Raw genomic sequence first — 24,957 nt, 5'->3', positions numbered from 1 at the left:
TGAGATTGATTTGATCTTTAGAACAGAGACTAATTATCCATCATCGTTAGTTAATGGATTCAAACAAAGCTCGTGTGATATGTGAGCCTCATTACGTCCTAATGGGGCATGTGTCTCACTTTTATTTCATTCAAGGGACTAAACAACTTTCAGCTCATGATTATAATTAAAAACCATGGGATTTTTATTTATTTATGGAATTACCAAAGAAAGCAGAAAATGCTGAAAGACACCGGACCAATATAGGAGTAGCACGCATGTTCCATCTCCAGCATTGCTAGTTGTTGTATATTAATTGGATATACACGACTGTTTTCGAACTGTGTGAACTCTTGGGAAATTAGATCTTAGCCACCTCGGTGGATGAAAGGCATCCCAGAACAGGTACTTTCTATGATCCTCACATGATTGTTGAAGCGGAAGACAAGTAATTTGCCCATTGTTCCTCCACACTCCACAGCACCCCTTGTCTATCACTTCAAAGAACCTTCATCATTTCCAAAATTTCAAAGTATAGTCAACCAACTTCGTTCATGAAAGCATTAATGCATAAATAGCCAGTAAGAGTATACCTGTTTCCGTAGAGTTAAATCTTACACTCATCTCATCTGCTCTGCTACATGACACGAGCTTTTGGTCTCATCCAAATTTCATCACAGCATATAAACATATAGAGAATTCACTCTCAAGCATTGATTATGAAAGCGAACTGGTGAACTTACTCAAACCCTTGTAGCTCATGTCGCAAAATCTATTTGCAAAATCATGAATTTTTATGACCCTGTAGGGATCCCGTGGAATTTAGAGATTACATTTAAACTTTAATGAACAGTGTCAAAGATAAAATAAGTTCAACTAAATTCACACTGCCTTGCTCGATGCCACTCCTCATTCATCTAACTCGACGAGCTTTCTCTTCCTGTCCTATCCCAAGTGATTTCTGGGCATTTTCAATACCTTCTGGATCTGCAATGCAACGACTCTCATAAGTTATATTGCACCGAAATTTAGTTAGACTGAGATAGCACATAGCAGAAATAAATTTTAGCAGTCTTATAATTTTTTTTTTTTTTTTTATAAGTAATAATCTTTATTGAATATGAAGAAACTATGCAATGCCCAAGTACACCGAAAGTATACAAAGTGAGACACCTAGTTACATTCTAGTGGACTATAAAGAAAATAGAAACTCATGAACATTCCCCCCTTTAGAACAATAGCAGAAAACCATTGAAACAAAGAGAATACAAAAAAGTTCCAGATTTCCCCCACTCCACGCTCCTTATCATTAAAGCAGCTCTCGTTCCTTTCCGACCATAAACGCGACATTAAGCACAAGGGCATCATCCGCCATACTGCTGCCAGTTGAGCGCTGTTGCGTGGTCTATTCCAGCGTGCAAGTAACTCCTCCACACTCCTAGGCATAACCCAATTTAGCCCGGTTCTACTAAGTATTCCAGCCCATAACTCCCCAGCCACCTCACAATGTAAAAGCAGGTGATCTATTGATTCCCTACTCTTTTTGCACAAATAGCACCACTCCATGACAACCATACCTCGCTTTCTAAGGTTATCAATCGTTAAAATCTTCCCCTGAGCAGCTGTCCAAATAAAGAAAGCAACTTTAGAAGGTACTAAGTTACTAACACCTTCCATATATTCTTCCACGGAAAGAAAGTTGCTGTTGGATTGTCAAGGCCTTATAAAGTCTTATAAATTTTAAACACTGGAAAGGGAAAAGTGACGGGCTTTGGTCACAAGACCTAATCCTTCAGTCTTTCAATGAACTCGGATGCAATCATGAGACCAGAGCTAACTATATTTAAAGGATCAAATTTTTTGGTTCGGGTGTAGCCTCAACCAATTCTGAGCTTAGAAGTTTGATCAGATAAGGTACCTTCATTGGAAATATTGAGGGTCTATCTACCCCATTTTTTTTCTTTTTATTTACTATTCCTTCTATTATATATTTATTTGAGAGAGAGAGAGAACCATCTCCCTGAATTTATGTTTGTTAGTCCTTAAAACAGTTCTGGAACTCTAGGGAATTGAAACTTCCTGAGAAATATACTACTTCCACCTTCCAAGCATAATAGCTTCTGTGAAAGAAAAATATTAGCTCAGAAGAAAAAAGGGGGAAGTTTTTGGTTTTTGGGGTCGGGGGGGACGGACAGACATAGTACATTGTAGTCACTGAAACACTGAAAATGATAGATAAGAACGAGAATTCGTTTTTTATGGGTAGCTGAGAATGAGAATCCTTAGAACTAACAGGTTGAAAGTATTGTATAGTATCGATTAAATTGTACTATTTTCCACATTCTTAATCCTCACCACCAAGAAATGCACAAGGAAATTAACTTACCAAAGAATTGGGTGAAAATGCGAGTGAAGAAGTTCAAGTTGCGGGAAATATTATAGGCCATGGCAGGTGGAAGAGGTTTCACAATGGTGTCAATACTGAATACCCGTTGAAGAAACTGTACAAACAAAAGATTATTACTCTTCAAACTGAAGTATGAACAAATTCAGATGCAAAAATATAATGAAAAAAAATACAAAAGATAAATGAGTTATTTTTTTTAATATGTAACAAAAGATAATAAGTATTAATTTCAATGACGTGGAACCTACAAAGGTAGGGCCCTTTGAACCCACCATTGGGGAGTACACCTGGATACATTGTGTGTCACCTGCCAGAACTGTGTACCAAGTAATCTAGGAAATTCCTAGTGTGGAGTCGAACACAAAATATCTGAATCCATAACCACCAGCTAGGCTGCACCTTGATAGGTAGGAGTAAAAGTTTCATCAACGACCAATCAAAACACATACAAAAAGCTGTCTGTATATATACTTCAAGCAGCAAGTATCTGGAAAGCTATAATCGTCTGTCATCCACAAAATGATCCTGCTCACTATCAAACCTTGTCCGTCCCATGTTCTGGATTCATAAAATGTGTTGTTTTTCAATTATTCAATTTGATTTTCGATATTATGCTATTTTTTCTTCTGGCAGAATACTTATTTTATAAGTAATCGGCCCTATTGATGTGAGTATCAGGAATTCAGATTTACTCCCAGTGATCACTGTCCACGTTTAGTTGTTTTAAGCAAAATTTCTTATGGAGACAAAATTAATGCCGAAAGGCAGTTGGTAAGCCCACTGGGTACCTGTGTAACTTACAATCAAGGAAGGAAAGGAATCCACCAAAATGGCTCTAAACACTCTAGTGCTCTCTCCAACGTCTATTCTTAAGATGTACATGCATGGACTAGTGGAATATGTGGAGTATGTTAGAAGACCAACTCTGCGAGTGCGAGCTATTTATTTTGTGGACATGGACTAGTGTGTCATGTTTTGTGCAACAACGGGAGCTGGAAATGGCAACTCCTAAAAATTTAGATATGGGAACACCAGTGAACATATTGCCAATTTGTATCAAAAAAGTTCGACATAGCATGACCTGCCATGGTCCATCTCTTTGAAACTTCTTTCTGCAAGTATCTTTTGGAACTCCGACGAGGTAAAAGTTCTAATCCACTGCTAGAAATTGTGTGCCGGTATTTTGTTCTCTGTTTGGCATTGAGCGGTAATACTAAGGTTCTAATAAGTTACTCAACCTAGAGTCACATTATAGAGCTGACATCGTTCAACTGGTCGAATATGGGAATCAATATGGAAACTTTGTATCAGAGCTCACATTCCAAAAATCACCTTTGAACAGAAACTTAAATAAGCTATGAATTAACGCATAAATCAATTCTATTTAAATATTACGAACTACCATGACAAAAAAACTCCGAAGGAGGGTCTACGACTAATGAAAATACGTACTTTCAACAGCAGCAGCCAAGTAATCAATAAACTACGAATTGGGTAACCAAAGCTACAAAATTTCAAGCAAGTAATCAAGAACTCTCTTTATGAACCGCAAGTAATCAAGAACCTGTATTTAACCTACAATTTAGCCAACAAAATATCAACTGTTGACGAGAGAGAGAGAGAGACACCTGGTAGTTACGCTGAAAGCTGTAGCGGAGCTGTGGATCAATCTCGACGAGGGAATTATCGTCTTCGTGGTCGTAGCGTTTGGACTTGTCCTTCTTCTTTTGGGGGACGTGCATCACCGGTTCGGCTCCAGGCTGCTTCGTAACTTTGAGCTTCGCGTCTCGAAACTCCTCGGTGGACTCCTCTTCAACCCTCCATGGCGCTGACGACATCAACTCCCTCTTCGCCTTCCCCATTGCTGTATCTCGAATTTACTATCATAGACAATCAATTAGACAATTTACCATGCGTCTCACAGCGAGAGAGAGAGAGAGGCAGACAGTTCTTGCTGTCCGTGGATGATAAGGTTTCTGTTTCGTTTACTTGGTTGGGGGTCAGAATTTCCATGCAACTATCTGGGTTTAACCCTATTCCAGTTCAGCATTTTTTTGGGTTATTTGATCCATTCAAACGTTCTCGGCCACTACTAGGCCTGGCCACATTTTTTTATAGGCTACTGGGCTTTGGCTACATATAAGCTGATTAAAATTTGTCTTCACAAAAATCAATAATCACTCGTTTAAAAATTAAAATAATTTGGCTAAAGCCCTTTTAAAAATGATTTGGGGAGGGGATTGAAGCCCAAACCTCTCTTTTGGAGGTGGGGCTTCGTGCCATTAGGCCTTAGGCCTTTGGTAATTTGGTTAAAGTTTTGGTACCAAGTTTTGATATATAATTTTATATATAGTTATGAAATGTGTAGATATTATATAATCTCTTTAAAAAATAATAAGATTTATTATTAAAAAATTAATTTATTTTTATATTAATCTAATATTTATTTTTTATTTTTTTAAAATGATTGCAGTGCGCTTGTTTAGCCATAACTGTAAGTATAAGTTTTTAATATTTTAATAATTTATACTGTTTGAACCATTTTTGTTTTTAAAAAAATCATGTCATCGAATAATTTTGGGCATATGCTTTTCATCAGACGGAAAAAATATTTTCAGAACTTGACAAAGACGGAGGCTTCAAAGGAAATACAGGATATGGAAGACGGCCATACGGAGAGGGGGTTATATGTGCGATCGAGCTAGCTCCTTAATCATGGCAAATTTCTTGCCCATTTCACCATGAACATGGCGTACGCACACAACAAATGGAGTAGCTGAGTTCTGACTTTCCCGAAAAGGAACAACCATAAAAACCTGCTTTTCATTTGCATGTTAAACATTGTTAAGTCCTCTGTCAATGTCTTTTGTGATTTCTTTTTCACTATATTAAATTTATTAATGTAAATAATGTTCTACAACAGACTGTAGTGTGGTTGTTAGGATGATCATTGTCTATACATAATGGCAAACATTAATATATATATATATATATATATATATATATGCTTTGACAAGTCTTCACATGAACTGTCAAGTAATTAATCAAATATATGATCTACCTTCTTTCTTACAGATCATCGTGAGAGCATTAGGTTCATAAAAGCGATGCTTTATCTGCTTCTCCTTGTTACACCGTTTTAGTTGGGAACGCTTTTTGACATTTTATGTGATAGGTTTTTCTTTGTTTTGACGATCTTTAGATCGGTTTCTGTGGTAGCTTTAGCATTTGGGATGATCCCACTCTATATTTATCTGGTGACATTCCTCTTTGGAGTTTTCAGGTGTATACCACTGATCATGTTGATCCATTAACAGCTACAGATATCTCGTAATTACAACATTAATTGCGCCAAGAGATCGCATTTTCACCCAGATTGATTGTGTTATATCAAGGGTAACCCACACACATTGTGTTTTTTTGGTAATGCTTATGGTCCGTTTAATCTTCTAAATAAATAATTAATTCTCTAGAAAAATAAAACAATCTGAAAATCTCAATAATATGTAACTTCATTCGGTGGAGACAATTAGTAACATTCACAGAGAATATATGAGAAGCGAAAATCGCAGCTCCAATTCCCTCCAAGTAATTAATATATCTATGAGCTGCAAACAAGAACTATATGAAAAACACAGGCAACGAAAAGAAACCAAAAAAGGGGGAAAAAATGAGGAAGAAGAGTATTGAAATCTCTATGGGCAGAAGGGTCTGCCCGGGCGAGCCCTATGACTTGGAATGGTGAAATGCCTTATCCTCCCTTCTTGTTCGCTCAAGTACCCTTCACAAAGAAAAGTCCTAGAGAACTTTTCCTCCACAACTCTATCTACATCATGAACAAACACATCCGTCTCCCCCGCCTCTCTATTCCTAGCCATCAACCCAGCAGTGTAAATGGCACTCATCCTCCCCGGTGCATCCTCATGATACCCAGTAGGCGCATCAACCATTATCAAGTCCCACTCTATGTCGTACACCTCATTTGGAAAGCCCTTGAGGGCAAGTTTGCACTTGGAGAATCTTGGATCACTCACATCTTTGCATTCTTCTTCCATTCCAATCCTCATAAGCTCGTCAGCCTGGTGAACCTTGGTGTCATATACAACGTGGTATGACTCTAATGTGGGTAAACGTTGTTGGATTTGCCCGATCCAGGCCTTGTCTTCTTCCAGGAAAACAGTGCGACCACCGTGGTTGAGTGCTGTCCACATGAGGCTGTCGTGGCCAAGGCCAAAGACCAAGAAGTTACATGGGGATTTCTTTGCTAGGACTCTTGCTGATACTGAGATTTCCTTCAAGGTTTGCTGTGGGGTGATGTTGGTCGTTGCATAGTGGATGAGAGCGTTGGCCAGGGAGGGTGGGGTTTTGGTGCAAGTTGGTGTGAGGAGGGATGAGCATGCTGAAGATGTTGCTGTTTCTGGCCCTTGGGTGGGGTTTGTTGAATTTGAGAGGTGGATTTCTGGGATGGGTGACTGGGAAGGTGAAATGCTTGATCTTACTATCAAGAGGAGGAGGATGAGAAAGAAAAAGCAGAGGAGGATGAGCTTGAGGTTAATGGAAAGTTGAAATTTTGACTTCATGGTTCTTGATGGTCTCAAATTTCGTTCTGGGGAAGAGAGAGAGAGTATAATGAATTCTTCGATTTTGGTCTGAATTGAAATTGAAAAAGGTGAGCTAGAGGGAGAGAAGACTGTGAAATTGTGAATTGTTTGTTTGTTTCTGGTTTGGTTGGAAAGAAAATGGAGATCAGCTAGATGGAACTATTGGCATCTAACTTCTGTTTCGTGTAAAGGTCGGTCCAATACAAACGTTACACGAGCTAGTAAGCTACATAGGAAGACACAAGGAAAATCGTTACGTTCAAGGCCAGAGATCCAACCAGACTTTGATGAAGATAGGACATTGAGACCCGAGGTTATGAAAGGGGGTGACTTGAAAGGAAAGGAGGAGAGGCAGAAGCAATCGTGATTTCTATTTTTTTTTTTTTTTAAATAAATTTAGTAGAGATGAAGCAAGGAAGTTAGCATGATGTAGACACGAAAGCCACTAAGGTATCCGTCTGGTATAATAGCACGGTTGGTAGATCCACAGGTGTTTTTGCAGTATTTAAGTCATTTTTGCCCATGTGGAGATTTTATGTAGTTGGAGAGGTTGATCCTTTGTACAAAATAATGGGTTGAAAGGTATCGATGTGGTGGTTTCAAGGAAACATAAAAAGATCCAGTTGTGGAGTTTAAAGGAAAAATAAAGAAAAAGGTATAGAGTAGGTATGACTTTATGCCTTTAATTGTTGGAAAGTGAAAGTATTGCCTCCTAATAATGAAACCTTCAAAATTTATCGGCTTAATCCTAAGGAGAACCGTTTCTTGAAGCAAATGGGTCATCGACTTTTGGATACAGATGTACATTTTTGGCTGGTTTTATCTCCCTGTCCCCCGTCTCTCTACCCTCTTCCATTTCACAAAAGTCAAAGCAATCAGGACTCCACCATTCAAGGGTCATTCTCCACCATTCAAGGGTCATTCAAAATATAAAAACACCCCTAGCGTCTTTCTAACCTGTAATTTATAAGGTGATACTGTCTTCCAACGACAAAAATCGTCTAATGCTCAGGAAAAAACTGGACATAGAATTTGTTAGACCATCAATGGACACGCGGTTAATAAAAAACTTGTCACAAAGACCTCAATTGAGCGAAGAAAGAGACTATCCTCTAAGAACATTTTGTCCTACATTTTATTAGTACAAGTGCCAAGAAAGTGACTGCCTTGAAGATGATTGCTAAAACAGACTAAATGCTATGTAACTTTAACCACTCAAAAAGAAAAAAATATTGAAAGAAAATGACAGATCTGTCTTGTGAAGGGGCAGGGGAAGGGGGAGGGGCAGGGGCGAAGGAAAAGGGGAGGAGGGATGGAGAAGTTGGAGGCTTAGAGCTCCTTCCCTGGGAGAGGGGTTTCTTCAAACTTTTAAGTTGAGGGAGTTTCGTAGGAGCAGCTGAGTTAGTTTTTTATCTGATCTTGGTGATTTTCCTTTACAGCATATAAAGAATTGATTTGATCATATCAATATATATATATATATATATATATATATATATTTTCCTGTGGATGAGTAAGAAGCCACATCAATATCTACTTTCCTCTATATTTCTTCGGGTAAGCAGGTAAGAAGCAATACACTACCAGAGGAAAAAAAAAAAAAAGAGTGCACAGGCACTGAGAAACGAAGAAGGATATATACACAATTTAGCCCTATACAGTGGCTGCCGCATATGTCTGGAACAGATAAGACAAGATCTTCTTGTAGTTGCCAAACCGAACACCGGTGTTGGGATCAATGAAGTAAGGTACCTGTGAGATAAGATAACAGCCGTAGTCATTCTCAAAGTTGCCCAAAGTGAAAAAGTGCATGCAAGCAAAATACATCCAACATGGCATGAACCTTATAAGATGGATACACAGTGTATGCGCAGTTGTCTTCTTTCTGTAATCATGATCATGTAAGGCCCATGCCATAGGATCTTCAGGCCAATGGAAAGGCACAATGACTAGTAAAATACTTGCATAATTGAATTGTCTCAACTAAAGTACATTCGTAGATAGAAATTATATATTGCCTAAAGATTGCCAACCTCATTTGATCCAGATACATCAAGTAGCAGCCTTGTCCGCCCAGAACCTTCTCCCACATTATGGAGAATGTATGGTAGCTCCAACTCACATAGTGCCTCACGCACAATTCGTGCATACTGGATATAAATTATGGTGGAAGAAAAAGTAAGTGAAACATAGTAGGTATGACAGAAGATGCTTTAAACTGCCAGAAGATACTTGAAGAAAGTATAACAGGCATGGGAGCTCTAGAAAATGATTTTGTGCACAATAAAGATCCTAGCATTCTCAGAAGGTGTAGTAGCTCTCTGATTGAGGAAAATGCCTTGACTTGGCCAAATGAACGTCATAAATCAAACTTAGGTACATATCGAAGAGCCCATCCTCTATGTCTTACAAGGAACAGATAGCTAACCCAGGTTAAGAGCCTCCACTGACCCTCTCCCCAGCATCCCTCCTTGATTTTCAAGCATCTATAGATTTTGTTAATTTTTATTCCACCAGTTTTACCCCGTTCAACTACCTCCATGGGTGGTTCCCTTGTTCAACTCTGATAAATGAGATAGGGCATAAACCATCTGGCCCCACTGCCACCACTGCAGCCTCCCTCCCTTCACTGGGCCCCTCTCTTTTTTCCCCCTTAGTTTTTCTCTCTCATTCCTCCGATCTGTCCTTTTCTGGTCATTTTTGTACACCACGCACAACCCATCCCCATTGCCTCATCCCAATCTGCCACCCCACCCTTTTGACCACCACTCCATGCAACATGGGGCGCCCACACGCCGCCAAATCCGCTGGCCTTTTCCATAGATCTGTTCCTTCCCCTCCATTTTGCAAGAAATCCAGTAACAACATTTAAACTTCTCCATATAACCTTGTTTCTTATTAATATATAATGCTGTGATTTGCCCAAAAAAAAAAAGAGACCATTTAAAGTATAAAACACAATCTATCTCAAAAAAAAAAAAAAAAAAAACAAAACTGTCAAGGGATTTGAGAAGCATTAACGTACTGGATTGTTTTCATATGAGAAAAGTTCCAATTTCTTGGGTGGTGGATCTCGTCTGGCCTTTTCCCACAATGCCATTCCTCTACCTGCTCGAAGAATTGTAGGCATCCATCCCGTGAACAATGTGCTACATGAAACATGAGAGAGACAGAGAGAGAGAGAGAGAGATTTAGATTGAGAGCTAAATGAATCCAAAATTGGTATGGCTGACAAGTAGGTATTGATTTATGGGTATATATATCCCAACACATGCCAAAATCTATTTGTACAAAAAATGTGACATCTTTATATACTTTTTGAAATGCATATAACAATTATAGACCCAAAATAAACTTATTGCTTAATACTTTTACATTACTTGAAAATTTTAGCATAAAAACAGGAGTTACAAACAAGTTAACAGCATAGTCACGTGTGTAAATGACGATCTGAAAAAATAAGATATGGTATTCAACAGCAATCGAAAACGTCATCCCAAGTCTCAAAGTTGTACTTATACAGAATATGTTATTCTTGACCAACAAAATAACTTCTGATATCCATTACCTTTCCAAAAGTCCAGCGGATGGGCTTCTCCCACCGTATTGCTCAAATAGGTAATTCACAATATCACCTATCAGCAAAAGTTAGAATCCCTGTCAAAAACATCTGAACACAATGAAACTAGGTCCAAGAACTTCACCCCTTTAACTATCACTCCTTTTGCAACATGATCACCGAATTATCAAAACAATCTGTCTATACCACAAACCACCACTCCTTTTGCAATTCAGTCCCTCCTTTTAGTGGTGCTCGTATTGCAAGGGTGATAATTTGGAAGGGGTAGGTGTAATTTTGATAGTTTCGTGATCATTGCAAGAGTGATGTTTGGAAGGGCTAAGGTATTATTTTCCCTAAATCTATTTATAAGCTAAAATTTACAAGTTATGCTTCTAGTTATATTCACAAAATCAAGTATGGGACTACCAAACAAAGCATAAAACTATCCCTTCAAGTATGCATCATGTAAACAATGAATTCATATTTAAACTCAAAATGTCAAGAATGATTTTATTCAATCAGTCCTCTCTGCTGAGTTGAATAATGTTTCACCTCATTTTCAAAATCAGACCCCAACATGACATAGTCATTGTCAGCACCATTACCATGACCATTAAGGAAATGGCTCCATGGATATACTTTATCCAAGTAACTTTATATTTCAAAGTCAAATTTCTCTTTAGCCTATCTTTGTATATGCTGATCACACTAGATTGTCCGATTACCCAATCAGTCTGGGTTCTTATGGCTTCAGGATAATTATAAGAAGGTTCACTAACTGGCAGTCCAATGATTATTACCTATGAGCCATTCGTGGATTTGCAGAATCACTGTGTTTTCTGAATTATTATACATACTGAGCCAAAAATATTTTGGGTTCATTCAGTGAGTCTGGGTTCGTTCAGTGAGTCATAGGATCCATCTTCTTTGTCTTTCACTGCTGCAACTAGTCTAACAAGTTAGCAGTTGGTAGCTTGTTTGTAAGAAAGATACTATCTAACCCCTCTCGACACTCTCATCAAAAGTCTTAAACCTATGTAAAGATACTATCAAACAAGTCAGCAGTTGATAGCTTGTATTTTCTAACTTATAAGAGCACTGGATTAGAGTACACCAAATCCTGTAAGAGTTTTAAGATGTTTATGCATCTAGTCAGTCCTGTCCTACAATTCAGAATGAGCTCCTAATATGCATACTCCTATGCAGATATCTTCTGGAATTTTAAGAATCTTGCAGTTTAACTCGTAAAAAAAAAATCTTGCAGCTCATGGCTACAGTGTAGCCAAATTTGTTCATGAATATCTGACCTTATACAAATAAATCACAAGTAAATAAGACCACATGCACGTATGTGAAAATTAGCTCCTTGCTTACCGCTTTCATACAATGAAATATCAGAATTTGGGTCAATGAGGAAAGGGAACCTGCACAGAAGTTCTGTAACTGAGGAAAGAATACCTTCATGGAAATTTTATAATGACAAAATTGAGGGAGGTGAAGAAGACACAAATGATGGATGAAGCTTAATCTTTTTGATCAACGAATGCATGTCCAGAATAGATTAAGAATGTCAATACCACTAAAGGCCCATATTTGACCAGTCACATTGCATGTCATAATTATCTTTATTAATAAAATTATGGCAGAAAGAATTACATACTGTTCTTTGCCCCCGGATCTTCTAACAATTTCTCTATGCCTTACAGAGCCTTTTGGACAGGGAAAGACCTATGGATACTTGCCATTGAGTTGAAATCAGGAAACTGAATGACAAAGGAGCACCAGAAGGCAAATACTTTCAAAATATTACAAACAAACCTAAAAATTTGAACACGCACTTTCAGTTAGTAATGCACTTTTAGAAATAAAGCAGTTCGGATTTGACAAGCATAGAGGGTTGATGATTGAAATTGAAATCCTTCTCTTCTTTTTTTGGCAAGTAAAATTGAAATCCCTTCGTAAGCAATGAAATTAATATCAAGGAATTTAGCCACTTATGCCAAGTTACAGGATGGAATAATTTTTCATGAGATAGCAATATAACAGAGCTACCCCAACCGTCTAGAAGGCTAAAGCTGGATATTCCCCCCCCCCCCCCCCCCCCCCCAGTGTATAATAGATGAAAATGGACCTAGAATCAAGTCCATATTTCTCAGTTTAAGCAGGGGCTCAAACCATCTTTGATTTTCCCTTTCTAATTAATTTGTGATTGAGTAATATGCCTTGGGCACAAAAATAGAATGGTGTAGAATCAATGAGGCAGCAAAGAAAATGTGAGCAATCACTCTAACATAGGTCAGCTACCAGCAAACAGAGTCAGATAACTAAGGAGTTGGTAATTGCATCTAATGTATAACTTTCGCACCTCTACAGAAAGATCTAGTTCTGTCATGGCCTCCCGAACCCTCCGGCAAAAGGGACATGCCTCTGTTGACAAATTATATTTGAAGAGTTAAACTTACAAAAATATGCCAATTGCTGAAAACATTACTCTTAAGTATACAATAATAATTAACAACAATCTGTGCTCCACGTATAAGAACTTAGTTGAAGAATCCTTATCTTTAAAGGTATCAGGACTCCCTTGAACAAGAGTTTACTAGCTTCTTCATTATTGTACAAATACACCAATATCTAAGCTTTAGGCCAATGTTCAATCATCTTGACCCTCATAACTTAAAAACCACATGAAACAGAGGGTATTTTCCTGATTGCAATAAACATTGACTATGACTTTGTTGATGTATACCCCGGCTGTAAAATCGGTGAGAAGCTTACCAAATTCAAAAAGTTGCAAACGCATAGGAGGATCTGTGGTGATCTCTTGGCTGTTTAAAGTATTCGATAGCACTTTTGCTCCCCATGGAAATCTAGCCAAGGTGGACATGGAAGATGTTGCTACCTACATTCAGAAACAAATCAGAGGTGCCTGAGTGAGCTAGAAGGTGAAACTGTTGAAATTGAAGCCTGCCTAGTGCAAAATTGACATTATTACACAAACACGTGCATGCATGAATACATACAGGGACGAAGCTATAAATTTAAATTGGGGGAGCTAAGGTACACGTAAAACTTTATATAAAAAAATATCACACAACTCCAAAAATATAATAAAAAATATATATTTTTTAAAGTAAAAGTTTGAATGCATAAAAAAAGTGAAATATAACCAGTTATGCTAATTGAGTTCATCACTCTTTCATTTAATAAAATTCATCAATTATGGCATCCATGCTAAATCTTTCAGCAATTTCCTTCTCAATGTAGGCTGCTAAATAATCTCCAAGAAAGTCATCCACCATTTTGTTTCGAAGCCTTGTTTCCGATTAATACACAGTTGAAAGAAAAAACTGAGTAGTGAATTTACAGAAGAGTACGGTGCAAGAGAATATAATAGGTATGGAGCTTGCAGCACTGGTTTTTATACCTTTTCAAACTCATATATAAAAGTAAGGCAACTGTACGTTCGTGCTCTGGCCCCCCTAAACTTCGTCACTGAATACATGCATACATAACGCATACATGCAAGTGCAAGGACAAAACAAGATACCAGTAAAGTGACATATATGTTATAGTTAATGAACTTTAAGATATAGTAATTCAAATAGGTTTATTGTTTTTAAATGTTTTATCTTCTACCCATCCAAAGCAGTTGGTCAATAAGTTTATACCACAATATGCGTTTAGCATTATAGTTATTTATTCACTGTATCTTTTAAATTCGTTTCATTTTCCATGTCTCTTCTATGAGACCAAGAAAGGAGGAGACATCATCTAGGAACTAAAAATAATGAAAAGGAAACTTTTTTTTGGAAGTATGGAACCTGAATAAAGAAAATAAGACAGCTCTTAAATGAGATTACCTCCAAACCATAATTTCGCTCTTGAGAAGGATCTCCCCCCTGCAAGAAAGAAGAGAAATATATTGGTAAGTTAAAATGACAAACCCAAAAATAAGGAAACACTAAATAGGGAATGAATTACAACAACAAAAGGTTGTCCAATCAAAAATAGTACATCACAAAGCATGCATACAAAGTGTAAATTTAAAAGACATTTTCTGATGCTCTCGCTAGGCTTGCAACCCTTAAAGAGTACCTGGCATAAACTCAGGCAATCCAAGTTGTACAGGCTCCTTACATCTCAATTTGTACAGCTGGATTTCTGTGGTTGCAGCTCTCTATGCTAACACGCCAACTGTAACTTTTTTTCTTCTTTCAAAATTCATCCATTTACTTTATGAGAATACAACTCAATACATACCAATTGATCAGCACCACTTCACCCTATCGTTACATAGTCAGAGCTTTTACCTTATTCGTTAAATTGTCGGAACCTCGTTCCTTCATTTTAGTCATAAAATAAAGATATCTATGCGCTCATGTAACATGTAAAATTGACAAAGTCCGAAGCTTCTCTGTACAACCACCACCCCCCCCCCCCCCCCCCCGCCCCACCCCGCGGCGCCCCCCCGGGGGGGGGGGGGGGGGGGGGGGGGGCGGCGCGAGAACCGAAAATGATTGTAATTTACAGGGGATGCCATTATAATTCACTTCAGCAGATTTTTTTTATGTTAATTCAATCCTAGAATCCATTTCCTGACAAGTACCGGTGCCATGTACACATTTTCTTGAAGCAATTAAGACATGAATATCCATCTCTATGACCAATATTTTCGTCCTATGCCAAAAGATGCTATAATAGGCAATGGGTTTCCAAAAAAGATGCATAAAGGTTCCAACTTACAAAATTAATAGGAAAAATAAAGGGGTAGAGACTTTACAGAGAAGAGCTTGAGCAGGGGACAAAGAATAGACAAAATACTGGAGGACGGGTTGCCACCACTGCTGCGAATTGTAGCATTTTCCTCGGACAACCGGGCGGATGGATCGCTTGTATTGGGTTCCGAATCCGTAGATTTTGCATGAATTCTGTTCTCGTGAAGAATCCAGTTCCCTTTTCCCACTAACCTTTGAGAAAGCAGTGAGAATTTCAGAGTAGGAACAGCAGTTGAAGTGCTCGGGAATGGGAAGTTCCTAACTTTTGTAGGAAAATGTTGAAGTGGTGAGGTTGACAAATAGGACTGAGAGGATGCCAGATATAACAACGAGTCCGACATTCTTTTGGAATTTGGATGGTGAGGAGGCCGGCGTCTGCTTCGCTATCCTACTGATAATGCTGCATAAGAGCAATGAAAATAAGGTAGCCTATTTAGCAAAAATAAGTAATTAAGGCAGGCAACAAAAATAAGGAATTAAGGCAGGCAATTCTCAACTTTTGACCGTCTGTGGGTGATGGGACCGACCATCCTAATTCCTATGTAAAACGTATCGTTTTAATTTATTTAAAAAAAGGAAAAAAACCTTAGCCCTCAGGAACTGATTGAAATTCACGTCGCAAGACTCGCAATTTCCTTGACTTCCTCCCCCCCCCCCGAGAAAAAAGATGAGGGCCTTCTCTCTGTATCAGAGAAACTCATTGTCACTGTGGAGAAGAAAAAAACCGTGCTGTCTCTACTCCTCCGGTCCACTCTATTCGGACGCCAGCACTAACAACACCGATGAGGTCCAGAACTCGAGGGTTAAGGTTTTCGATCGCCACCTCAAACGCAAACAGGTCAATTCTCCGACCATTTCAGTCTTTCCTGCTCGTTTATTCTGAAACCTCTCCAAGGGTCCGTTTAGTTGGCCTTATTCTTGGGCACCGTTTTCTTCCTTTTTCTCAAGGAGAAATTTAAGTTTTTTTTTTTTTTTTTAACCAATTAAAATACTTTTCCGCCTAGTTGACCAAACAACAAATCATTTTTTCGGTTTCAACTCTAAACTTGGTTTCTGGATTGAAAGGGATTTTTCATTTTGAAGATTTGTACGAAGTTCTTAGTTTTAATTGTGTAAACAGCTTTCTATTTGTTGGGTTTTAGAGTCCGCCGCTTTCCTTTTGGTAGCGAATAAATGTGGGAAAGGAACAGAATGTTGAAGTTGAATTTTATTTTCGCTGAAGTTGTTGTCTTTATTTATAAAAAATTTGAGGAAATGTTAGGAATGTATATGAAATTTATTCATCACTGAAGCCTTATTTTGGATTGCTCGGGTCCCAATTTTAAAACTCTCCTCGGAGTAGTAAAAACTGGTTTATTTGGTTTCTGAGGGAAAAAGTATGGTGTTTTTTTTTTTTTTGGTCAATTTCTTCTGGTAAAGATTGTAGGCCTGAATTCATTTTCCTTTATTATGCCATGGCTTCATTTAATGCAAGCCAAAGTATTCATACTAGATAATTATTACATGAGCCGTAAGGTCCAATCAGGAGATGGGAAATTCTGGATTCTTTAATAGTCTTTTGGATAAGTTTAGACTTCAGAATCAGACACCCCTGCTTTATAATCTTTTTTTGTTTCCCTGTTTTAGTCTCTATTTTATCGTCTCTGTATCTGTTCCTGGGTTGTACATATGTTTTTGGTATCCTACTGTTGATTATTTCTTGGTGGCAGCGTGATCGAGCCGCTTGGTTGATGCGTCCAAAGGATTGTTTGGTTGATACTGTTGCTGACAATTTATTGGATCGCTTGGAGGTCGTTATAAGCATCTTCATTATTTAGATGTTTTTCATGTTATTCAGTAATACTAAAGGGTTTAGGGCTTCTACAACTTTTTTTTCTATAACCATTGTTATTATTAACATATTATGATGCCCCTAGGCATTTTCTAATTGCTTTTTAATAATTGGTAGAAACTCTTTCTGAATAAGAGCTGAAACTACTCGTAGAAGTTATTTTAGTAGTTGTTAGTTGCAAAAGAAAAGGGGGGAGTGGTCATTTTAAAACCTTCATGGTAAAAGGGTCCATAGATTAATTTTTGCTTTGCTTAGTAGAGGAGCATTCTTCTTGTTGTTTCTGCTGATATCATCATCATCATTATATCTACTAACAATCATTAATTGCTTCAAAAGCTTATGCTATTAGACTGTTGCATGAAAACTTGTATGTAAGACCCCCCCACCCACCCCACCAATAGTAGTTGCTCTGGAAAATGCTTTTTCTTGTAACCAAATTTTTAATAATGGTATTAGAGCAGGTGCTTTTGTATTATAGTATTGGGGCCTGCCTAAAAAAGGTTTTAGGGTACGAAATCTTTCTGAATTTATTTTCCCACGCTGATGGGGTCCTCATGAATTGTCATTGAGTATATTTTCCTGTCTTTGTTTCAAGCTCTTTGGAAATGCGTTTTGCATTCTTGTTCAAATATTACGTCCTGCCTCATTCTCATTTTTCTATTTCCAGTAACTTATATTCTTGAAAATAATTGTTTGATTTTGTTTCTCTCTTTTTTTATTCTTTATGAAGAAAAAAAATCATTTTGATTTCAGCACCAATATGTTTTTATAGGCCATTGCAAATTCACTTACAAAGTTTGAGAATATTCTATGCCGCAGTCAAAAGCAAGTCTTAAATATGTTGTGACCATGTTAACCATGTGGTTACCTTTTGGCAGGATTGTAAAAAAGCATTTCCAACAGCATTATGTTTGGGGGGTTCATTGGAAGCCATCAGGCGCTTGTCACGAGGTCGTGGTAAGATTTGAATGGTATCGTTTCTCTTCCAACCACGTATCTAGCTTTTGCTAGGAGTTTGTTGTCCAATAGTCTAATTAGTTATTTGCAATTAGTCTATAATTTAACCAATTTATTGGGAGGCGAATTAGGAAGAACAATATATCATGAATGTGATACTTTGGAGTTTCTAGAATTTTGGGCAATAAAATTTGCATGAAGGCGGCTGTTTTTAGTTTTTATGCATTTCTTTTTCTTTGTTTTGCAAAGTTTTGAGTCCGTGATTAAGGAAGATGCTACTTGTACTATTGGAGCTATGTGGTCAGTTGTCTTCATATTGATAGTTAGAGCCATGTCGTATTTTGTTGACCTCCCTCTTTTCCCCCCCTCTCTTATATGTTAGTTTTATCGAAAAGATCCTCTTGTGGATTCTAGAATTATAAACACTTTCCATGATGGCAGGTGCCATTGAAAAGCTCATTATGATGGATACATCATATGACATGGTAAAAGTTTGCAAGGACGCTGAGAAGGATATGCATGACACAAACATTGAAACCTCCTTTATGGTTGGTGATGAGGAGTTTTTGCCTCTGAAAGAAAGGTGTGCATATAGATTTACATTTCCTTCTATAGATTCATGTTAAATTCACTGTAGTCTATAGTAGGGGGTTCGATTTTACTTATGTACTTTTCATTTGTGATTTGAAGCTCTCTGGATCTGGTAATAAGTTGCTTGGGGCTCCACTGGACAAATGATCTTCCAGGAGCCATGATACAGGTGCATCATCTTGGTTTTGAGTTTAGGTGGTCTGTCATGCAACAAATCACATTTATTTCTTTTCTTTCATCCTTCAAAAACTTTGAATAGTTAATTCCAAAGCAATGTCAAAGATAACTTGAAAAATAATTTGACTACCAAAAGTAAACACATGCCCCCCTCCCCCCGCCAACAAAAAAACCCAAAAAAAAAAAAAACAAGTATTTTCCCTACTAAACTTGCTTGCTGTGTTTATTCATTATTGTTGCGTGAATATGTCTGGATGTGGGTTGCAATGTCTAAAACATGCTTATCCTTGACAGTGTAGATTGGCATTGAAGCCTGATGGCCTGTTCTTAGCAGCTATTTTTGGTGGAGAAACCTTAAAGTTAACCGTTCATATTCATTTATTTGTTTATTTAGTTGAAGTCACACTATATGGCAACGCAAGAAATATATAACTGCTTTTTTCTTATTGCTCATACTTGTGACTAGGGAACTGAGAATAGCCTGCACTGTGGCACAAATGGAGCGTGAAGGAGGCATCAGTCCACGAGTATCACCTTTGGCACAAGTATGCTTTATTTGTTGAAAATCTTCCCCTTTTTTCATTTTCATTCTTAAACATTCCCATGTTGTTGGGTGATTTGATGTATTTTATATGCACATCATTCTTGTAATTATTGTTTTATTGTCCTTGATTCTCTTTCTTTTATATTCTGTGACCTCAAACTATTTTTTATTTTTATTTTGAGAATTCAATTTGAAAATAATAGAGTAAGAAACATAAAATGAGGAATATATGTCAATTACAGGCCCTATTGGACATTCTCAGATTTTCTTGTTTAGGTGCGGGATGCAGGTAATCTTTTGACTAGAGCAGGCTTCAGCCTTCCAGGTGTTGATGTCGATGAACATATTGTTAAATATCCAAGTGGTAATTATTTTCCTTTCTCATCTTTTGATGTATGTTTTCATGATAAGAATAAAAGGTTATTGTTGGTTTGCCAATTCAGTAGTCTAGATACTGGTGTTCACCAAAATACCTCTCATTTGATATGAGTCACAAGTGTCAACTTAGTTCAAGTTAGTGATTCCATGTTTCTATTATGCTCCACTTGCTTCTTCTTTTTTTACCATTTCTGGATTATTATTATCTCTCTCTCTCTCGCTCCAAAATCTACTTTTCTGATAGCTTTGATGTTCTAGACTATTATGTTGCAAAATTGATACGGATATCTAATCAATCTCCTGCAGTTTATCTTCACAAGAGGGTAGAAGCTTGGTGATTAATGTAGCTATCTCATGTAAATCACCAAAAAATAAAGGCATATGAATAATTTCATGAGCATAAAAGCCATTTTGGCATCATTACACAAGGGAAAAGCCTGTCCTCATTGTCAGTGTCCTTTGGTTCAGGAAGTAGCTGGATTGCACATTTCGTACTGGGATGTTAAATAAAGTCCAACCTGGAAAATTCAGGATCCCCTTTGCAACTCAATATACGTGATCCAAATACGTGCCTTTTAGTTTTTGTTATGAATCAAAGATTGGCAGATTTATTCTCATAGAAAAGATTAGCCGATTCACATAGCAATGAAAAAAATAATCTTCACTTGACCAACTTATACTTGAACTGATCCATTATCTCGAAGCTGTTTGAGATATAAGTTACCTTTCTGTCTCAATTCTTTTTCTTTTCTTTTCCTTTAATATTCTTTTCTCTACTGTTTAGTGTAGCTCTGGCGCTGATAGAACATTTGCGTGGAATGGGGGAGACTAATGCTCTTCTACAAAGGAATCCTGTGAGGACTTTTATCTCTTTATTTAATACTGAAAATCCTTTCTTTCCAATGAATATGTTATAATGAAGCCTCTTTTAAACGTTGGTATGTTATCGATGAAACCAGATCCTAAAGAAAGAAACAGCCCTGGCAACGGCAGCTATTTATGACTCAATGTTTGCAGCAGAAGACGGAACCATCCCTGCAACCTTCCAGGTGAGCGTGGTAGAGTAGTTTCTTTGTTAATAACATTGTCCACATCTAATGAAACTGAGAAAATTCTGAATAAATGCCATATGCTATAACATGATATTGCCGTCTATAATAATTCAATAAATGCACAGATAAAGACTATGGAGTTATTTGTGATTAGTACCACTTTTGCCATCAACAATTGCCTAGGGTACTGTAAAAGCAAATCATTTTTTAGTCTGGTGGCCATCCTACCAAATTTTGGAAACGAGTAAAGGTATAGTTTCCAGGTCACACTGTGTACATGTGTGTGCACGTGGATGTGTGTTTGTTTGTGTGTGTGTGTGTGAGAGAGAGAGAGAGAGAGAGAGAGAGAGAGAATCTAATTTCCAAGTCTTCATATATGATGATACTCGCATGCAATTGTTTGCTTAGAATGTATCATTGCAGGAATTGTTTGGTCATTTGTGAGGCAGTTATGCATATTTAGATCTTTAATTCCACTCAAAAAAGGAAGGATCCCAAAAAAAAGAAGCTTCACTACCTAAAACATTCAGGAATGTTCAAATCTCTGTGGGCTAGTATTCTCGAATTTAAGGGAATTATCTTCGTTTTTGGCTTGGGCACACTAAATCAAGGCCGGTCCATTGTATCCTGATTTTTGGTGCGGCTCTTTGCTGTAGGTTATTTACATGACAGGGTGGAGGGAACATTCTTCTCATCAGAAGGCCAAAAGGAGGGGGTCTGCCACCATATCCTTCAAGGACATTCAGAAGGAGTTTGGAAGTGAGAGTTGAACCCTCTCTCTCTCTCTCTCTCCATTTTCCTTTAGATGAAAATCTCAAATCAACCTTAGTGTGAACAAAAAAGCTTATATAACCTTCTTTCTTTCTTTCTTTCTTTCAATGCCTTTTTCTTTTCTTTTTTTCTTGTTTAAAATTCCCCACCTGTTAGACTTGAAACATTTTCAATAAAATTCATGAGTTTTTCACCTGGTCATGAGAGACAATACAGCATATGCAATTTTTTTATATGAACAAGAAAAGATTATCTAAACGGGTCAGTGATGATCAGCAGCAAATATTCGTGAAAATCTCAACTTGCTGAGAGATTATTCTCGAACTTGCAAGCTTAATAATGGTCACAACAACCTGTACCCATTCTGATTCATATCAGCGTTAATGGGAAATAGACACGTTCGATTGTGGCATGACTAGCTTCCCCATACTCATGTTTTGGGGTTTCCAATTTGATTCAAGATTTGAAACACACACGAACACAGATATATATATATATATATATATACATATATATATATGTATTCACTATTTCCAAGTTTCTACGAAAGGTAAAGAATGAAGGAAAAACAAATCACGATAATTCTAGCAAAAGAGTCTCGATCAAAGTTTATATGTATCCTTGATTTAAAAAATATATATATATTAAAAAAAAAAAAAAAAAACTAGGAGAAGATCTTGTAGGTCTTGGCCGAAACGATAATTTGTCTTAATCCTCCTATGGGTGCGAAGACTGCAATCATGACGCCCAGGATGATCGAAACCTGAAATCAAGCACACATGCATGTTAAAGAATCTACATACACAACACAAATCATGTGCTAGCTAGTAACATAAAAATATAGGATAAAGCATAAACAGATAAAAAAAATATCAATCGTACCCAAGACGCGACCCAATGAAAGCTCCATGTTTTCGGTTTTCGAATGATAAGCCAGATTATGCATGGGAGCTGCATGAACAAGATACAAAGTAACAATCAATTATATACCCACTGTGGATGCATTTGGGTTTTGTAGTTAAAACGGGGTGAATATCAACTCACGAAGAATGATGTTGACGTAAACACTAGTCCTCCAAAGAATCCCAATAATCCTCCAAAGAAAGGAACGCACATTGCAATAAATCCTGCTAGGGCTGTCATGAAATTCATTATAAACAGGAATTGGTGATCATTGAAACTTATAAAAGTCTACTTCTTTACTAACAATACCCAACTACGCAGTTGTAATTGGCATCAGCACAAAGAGTACTACTGAAGATTACTACGATTTTGATTTTTTGTAGCTAGCATTCTTACCAACATATGTACTACGCCCAATGAGGCGTAGAGCTCGTCCAGGTGTGAAATGTAACTTAAGGACCAAAAATGACTCTAGCAAGTCGAATAGGGGCATAGCAAAAACCTGGAAATTAAACAAAGTAAAAGAACATGATCATGACCATAAAGTTGGCTATCTTTGAAAATCCATGGAAAAAGAACTATTATTATATAGATATTACGCACCTGATAACTTCCTAGGACATGGAAAAACACCATAAGGTTAGCAATGGCAATAAGCAAACGTGGTTTTTCCAGTGAAACGAGAATATCGTCATCCACAGCGTTGCCAAAAGCCCAGAAACCTGATATTGAGACAGAGAGATAGCAGAAGGCAACAATGATATAAGCCCAAAGGCAACCTCGCCACATTGGCTTCTTTGAGGGCTTCTGTGGAGATGAAGGGATTGTGGCCTGAATTTCTAGGGCCACACTGTGTGCTGCAAACGCAAATGCTACGGTCCCAAGTGCATTTAGAGCATCAAAGATTTGTCCCCCTGTCGAGTGAGATCGAACTCCATATGTAATTAAATGGTGATCATTATGACTGCCCCTAATGGTTGATGCCACAAAAGCCACCAATGCATAACTGCAAGGACAATTCAAACATGGTTGTAATCATTAGTTTTGCTAGCTCCTAGATTAAATATAAAAAGTACTTAAGACATGACTTATCTGAGATATCAGATTATAACCTTTTTTTTTATTAAAATTAAACAATTAATGAGAGAAATCAAGAGTCTAATTTTGTTGTTACCATAAAGACATCACTGCAGCAAGTAGGGAAATTCCTTTCAAGGAATTAAAATTAGGGGTTTGGGAGATAACAAGTTGCAGGCAAGAAAACATGAGGATGAAATATGTTTGTCTAACACCATTAGCGCTCGGAATGAGCAGATCAAAGAACTTCTTCAACGACTTCCCGCCCGTAACCGAATACACTATGGTTGTAGCCGCCTGAACGCAGGCTTGCTGGGGGACAACAATCCAGTACCCGAGTTTCTCACCAAAAGCATGCTGTCCCAATTCATGATACCGATCAAACCGTTTTCCGGGCACTGCTTCATGCAGTTCAACCAGTTGCCACAACGAATAGAAAGTGATCAACCAAGAACCCAATATGGATACGATTCCAGGGATCCTACACGTACGTACACATGATTTATTAATTAATCTTCCATTTTAATTATATAAGAATATTATATGGTTAAAAAATATACGAACGTACATTAAAAATGATATCCAACCGAAATTAATTAACTGATCAGTAGGAGTAGGATCGAGGACACGTATATACCAGCCAAGTTGGGATATTGCAAATGGCAAGCCTAGTATCCCAGCACCCACCATAGCAGTAACATTGTGGAAAGCTGAGTACCACCACTTTGCTTTCCTGGATGCAGTTACTGGTAGCCATTTATTCAGATCTGCTTCCTGATCAGTTCCCCGGCCAGTTTGAGCCTGATCTCTGTCCACATTTGCACCGTTTGCCTGAATTTGGATTGCATAGCATTAGATATATATATATATGATCAATGCTTTAACCATATATATGTACATATATATATACATATATATATATATATAGAGAGAGAGAGAGAGAGAGAGAGAGAGAGAGAGAGAGAGAGAGAGAGAGAGAGAGAGAGAGAGAGAGAGTTTTAGAAGTGAAAATATATTTGCATGGATAAATAAATCACACTAACCATGTTTGGATCGAGTCTCGGGGACGTTACACAAATCTTCTTCAGCAGGGTACGTACCATCCTTTGCTGAGATCCATTACTAATGCAACCAGCAAATTAATTCATCTACTGTAAAAAAACTCTCCGAAACAGTGTTTTAGAGCATTAGGATCAAAAGAAAACAAAAACAAACAAAGATTTTCTTTTACAGTCGAAAGTCTAGGATGCATATATGCATGTTCTAAAGATCTGCGTGAACCCATGGCTAGCTAACTAGTTCAAGAGTCAAGACCCAGATCATTTCCTTGATTTGAAAAAACATATTAT

General features: G+C 37.5%; 5 protein-coding genes across 8 annotated transcripts; 1 reads left to right on the top strand and 4 right to left on the bottom strand.

Moving 5' to 3' along the window:
- Positions 1-671: 671 nt before the first annotated feature.
- Positions 672-4,407, bottom strand: LOC122307595. Of its 3 annotated transcripts, XM_043120558.1 has the most exons (4): positions 4,015-4,153; positions 2,659-2,779; positions 2,366-2,480; positions 977-1,601 (listed from the first exon to the last, which is right to left on the bottom strand). In XM_043120558.1, the coding sequence occupies exons 2-4, from the start codon at positions 2,659-2,661 to the stop codon at positions 1,153-1,155; spliced, it is 567 nt and encodes a 188-aa protein (XP_042976492.1). In that variant the 5' UTR covers positions 2,662-2,779; positions 4,015-4,153; the 3' UTR covers positions 977-1,152. The 3 variants fall into 3 exon arrangements, with proteins under 3 accessions (XP_042976493.1, XP_042976492.1, XP_042976491.1); XM_043120559.1 differs by lacking the exons at positions 977-1,601; positions 2,659-2,779 and adding an exon at positions 672-966 and having other exon boundaries at positions 4,015-4,395; XM_043120557.1 differs by lacking the exon at positions 2,659-2,779 and having other exon boundaries at positions 1,138-1,601; positions 4,015-4,407.
- A 1,473-nt stretch (positions 4,408-5,880) lies between these two features.
- Positions 5,881-7,425, bottom strand: LOC122307387 (glucuronoxylan 4-O-methyltransferase 3-like). Its single transcript, XM_043120257.1, has one exon. The coding sequence runs from the start codon at positions 6,964-6,966 to the stop codon at positions 6,082-6,084; it is 885 nt and encodes a 294-aa protein (XP_042976191.1). The 5' UTR covers positions 6,967-7,425; the 3' UTR covers positions 5,881-6,081.
- A 1,072-nt stretch (positions 7,426-8,497) lies between these two features.
- LOC122307384 lies at positions 8,498-15,778 on the bottom strand. Of its 2 annotated transcripts, XM_043120254.1 has the most exons (11): positions 15,333-15,778; positions 14,413-14,451; positions 13,328-13,451; positions 12,915-12,976; positions 12,210-12,277; positions 11,924-11,973; positions 10,556-10,622; positions 10,013-10,136; positions 9,021-9,137; positions 8,831-8,909; positions 8,498-8,739 (listed from the first exon to the last, which is right to left on the bottom strand). In XM_043120254.1, exons 1-10 carry the CDS (start codon positions 15,666-15,668, stop codon positions 8,832-8,834), a joined length of 1,065 nt encoding a protein of 354 aa, XP_042976188.1. In that variant the 5' UTR covers positions 15,669-15,778; the 3' UTR covers positions 8,498-8,739; position 8,831. The 2 variants fall into 2 exon arrangements, with proteins under 2 accessions (XP_042976188.1, XP_042976187.1); XM_043120253.1 differs by lacking the exon at positions 8,831-8,909 and having other exon boundaries at positions 15,333-15,776.
- A 152-nt stretch (positions 15,779-15,930) lies between these two features.
- LOC122307386 (putative methyltransferase At1g22800, mitochondrial) lies at positions 15,931-21,821 on the top strand. Its single transcript, XM_043120256.1, has 11 exons — positions 15,931-16,165; positions 17,037-17,117; positions 18,037-18,115; positions 18,557-18,698; positions 18,806-18,875; positions 19,178-19,242; positions 19,350-19,428; positions 19,704-19,791; positions 20,595-20,659; positions 20,765-20,854; positions 21,514-21,821. The coding sequence occupies exons 1-11, from the start codon at positions 15,995-15,997 to the stop codon at positions 21,625-21,627; spliced, it is 1,044 nt and encodes a 347-aa protein (XP_042976190.1). The 5' UTR covers positions 15,931-15,994; the 3' UTR covers positions 21,628-21,821.
- Positions 21,822-22,077: 256 nt separating this feature from the next.
- On the bottom strand, positions 22,078-24,858 carry LOC122307383 (lysine histidine transporter-like 5). Its single transcript, XM_043120252.1, has 8 exons — positions 24,652-24,858; positions 24,246-24,439; positions 23,706-24,089; positions 23,135-23,537; positions 22,928-23,033; positions 22,673-22,764; positions 22,511-22,579; positions 22,078-22,391 (listed from the first exon to the last, which is right to left on the bottom strand). Exons 1-8 carry the CDS (start codon positions 24,709-24,711, stop codon positions 22,293-22,295), a joined length of 1,407 nt encoding a protein of 468 aa, XP_042976186.1. The 5' UTR covers positions 24,712-24,858; the 3' UTR covers positions 22,078-22,292.
- Positions 24,859-24,957: the final 99 nt, after the last annotated feature.

The sequence above is a fragment of the Carya illinoinensis genome, chromosome 4 (assembly GCF_018687715.1).
Source record: "Carya illinoinensis cultivar Pawnee chromosome 4, C.illinoinensisPawnee_v1, whole genome shotgun sequence".
Classification (NCBI taxonomy): domain Eukaryota; kingdom Viridiplantae; phylum Streptophyta; class Magnoliopsida; order Fagales; family Juglandaceae; genus Carya; species Carya illinoinensis.
The sequence above is the reverse complement of the archived record's forward strand: the minus strand, read 5'-3'. Positions and strand labels throughout refer to the sequence as shown.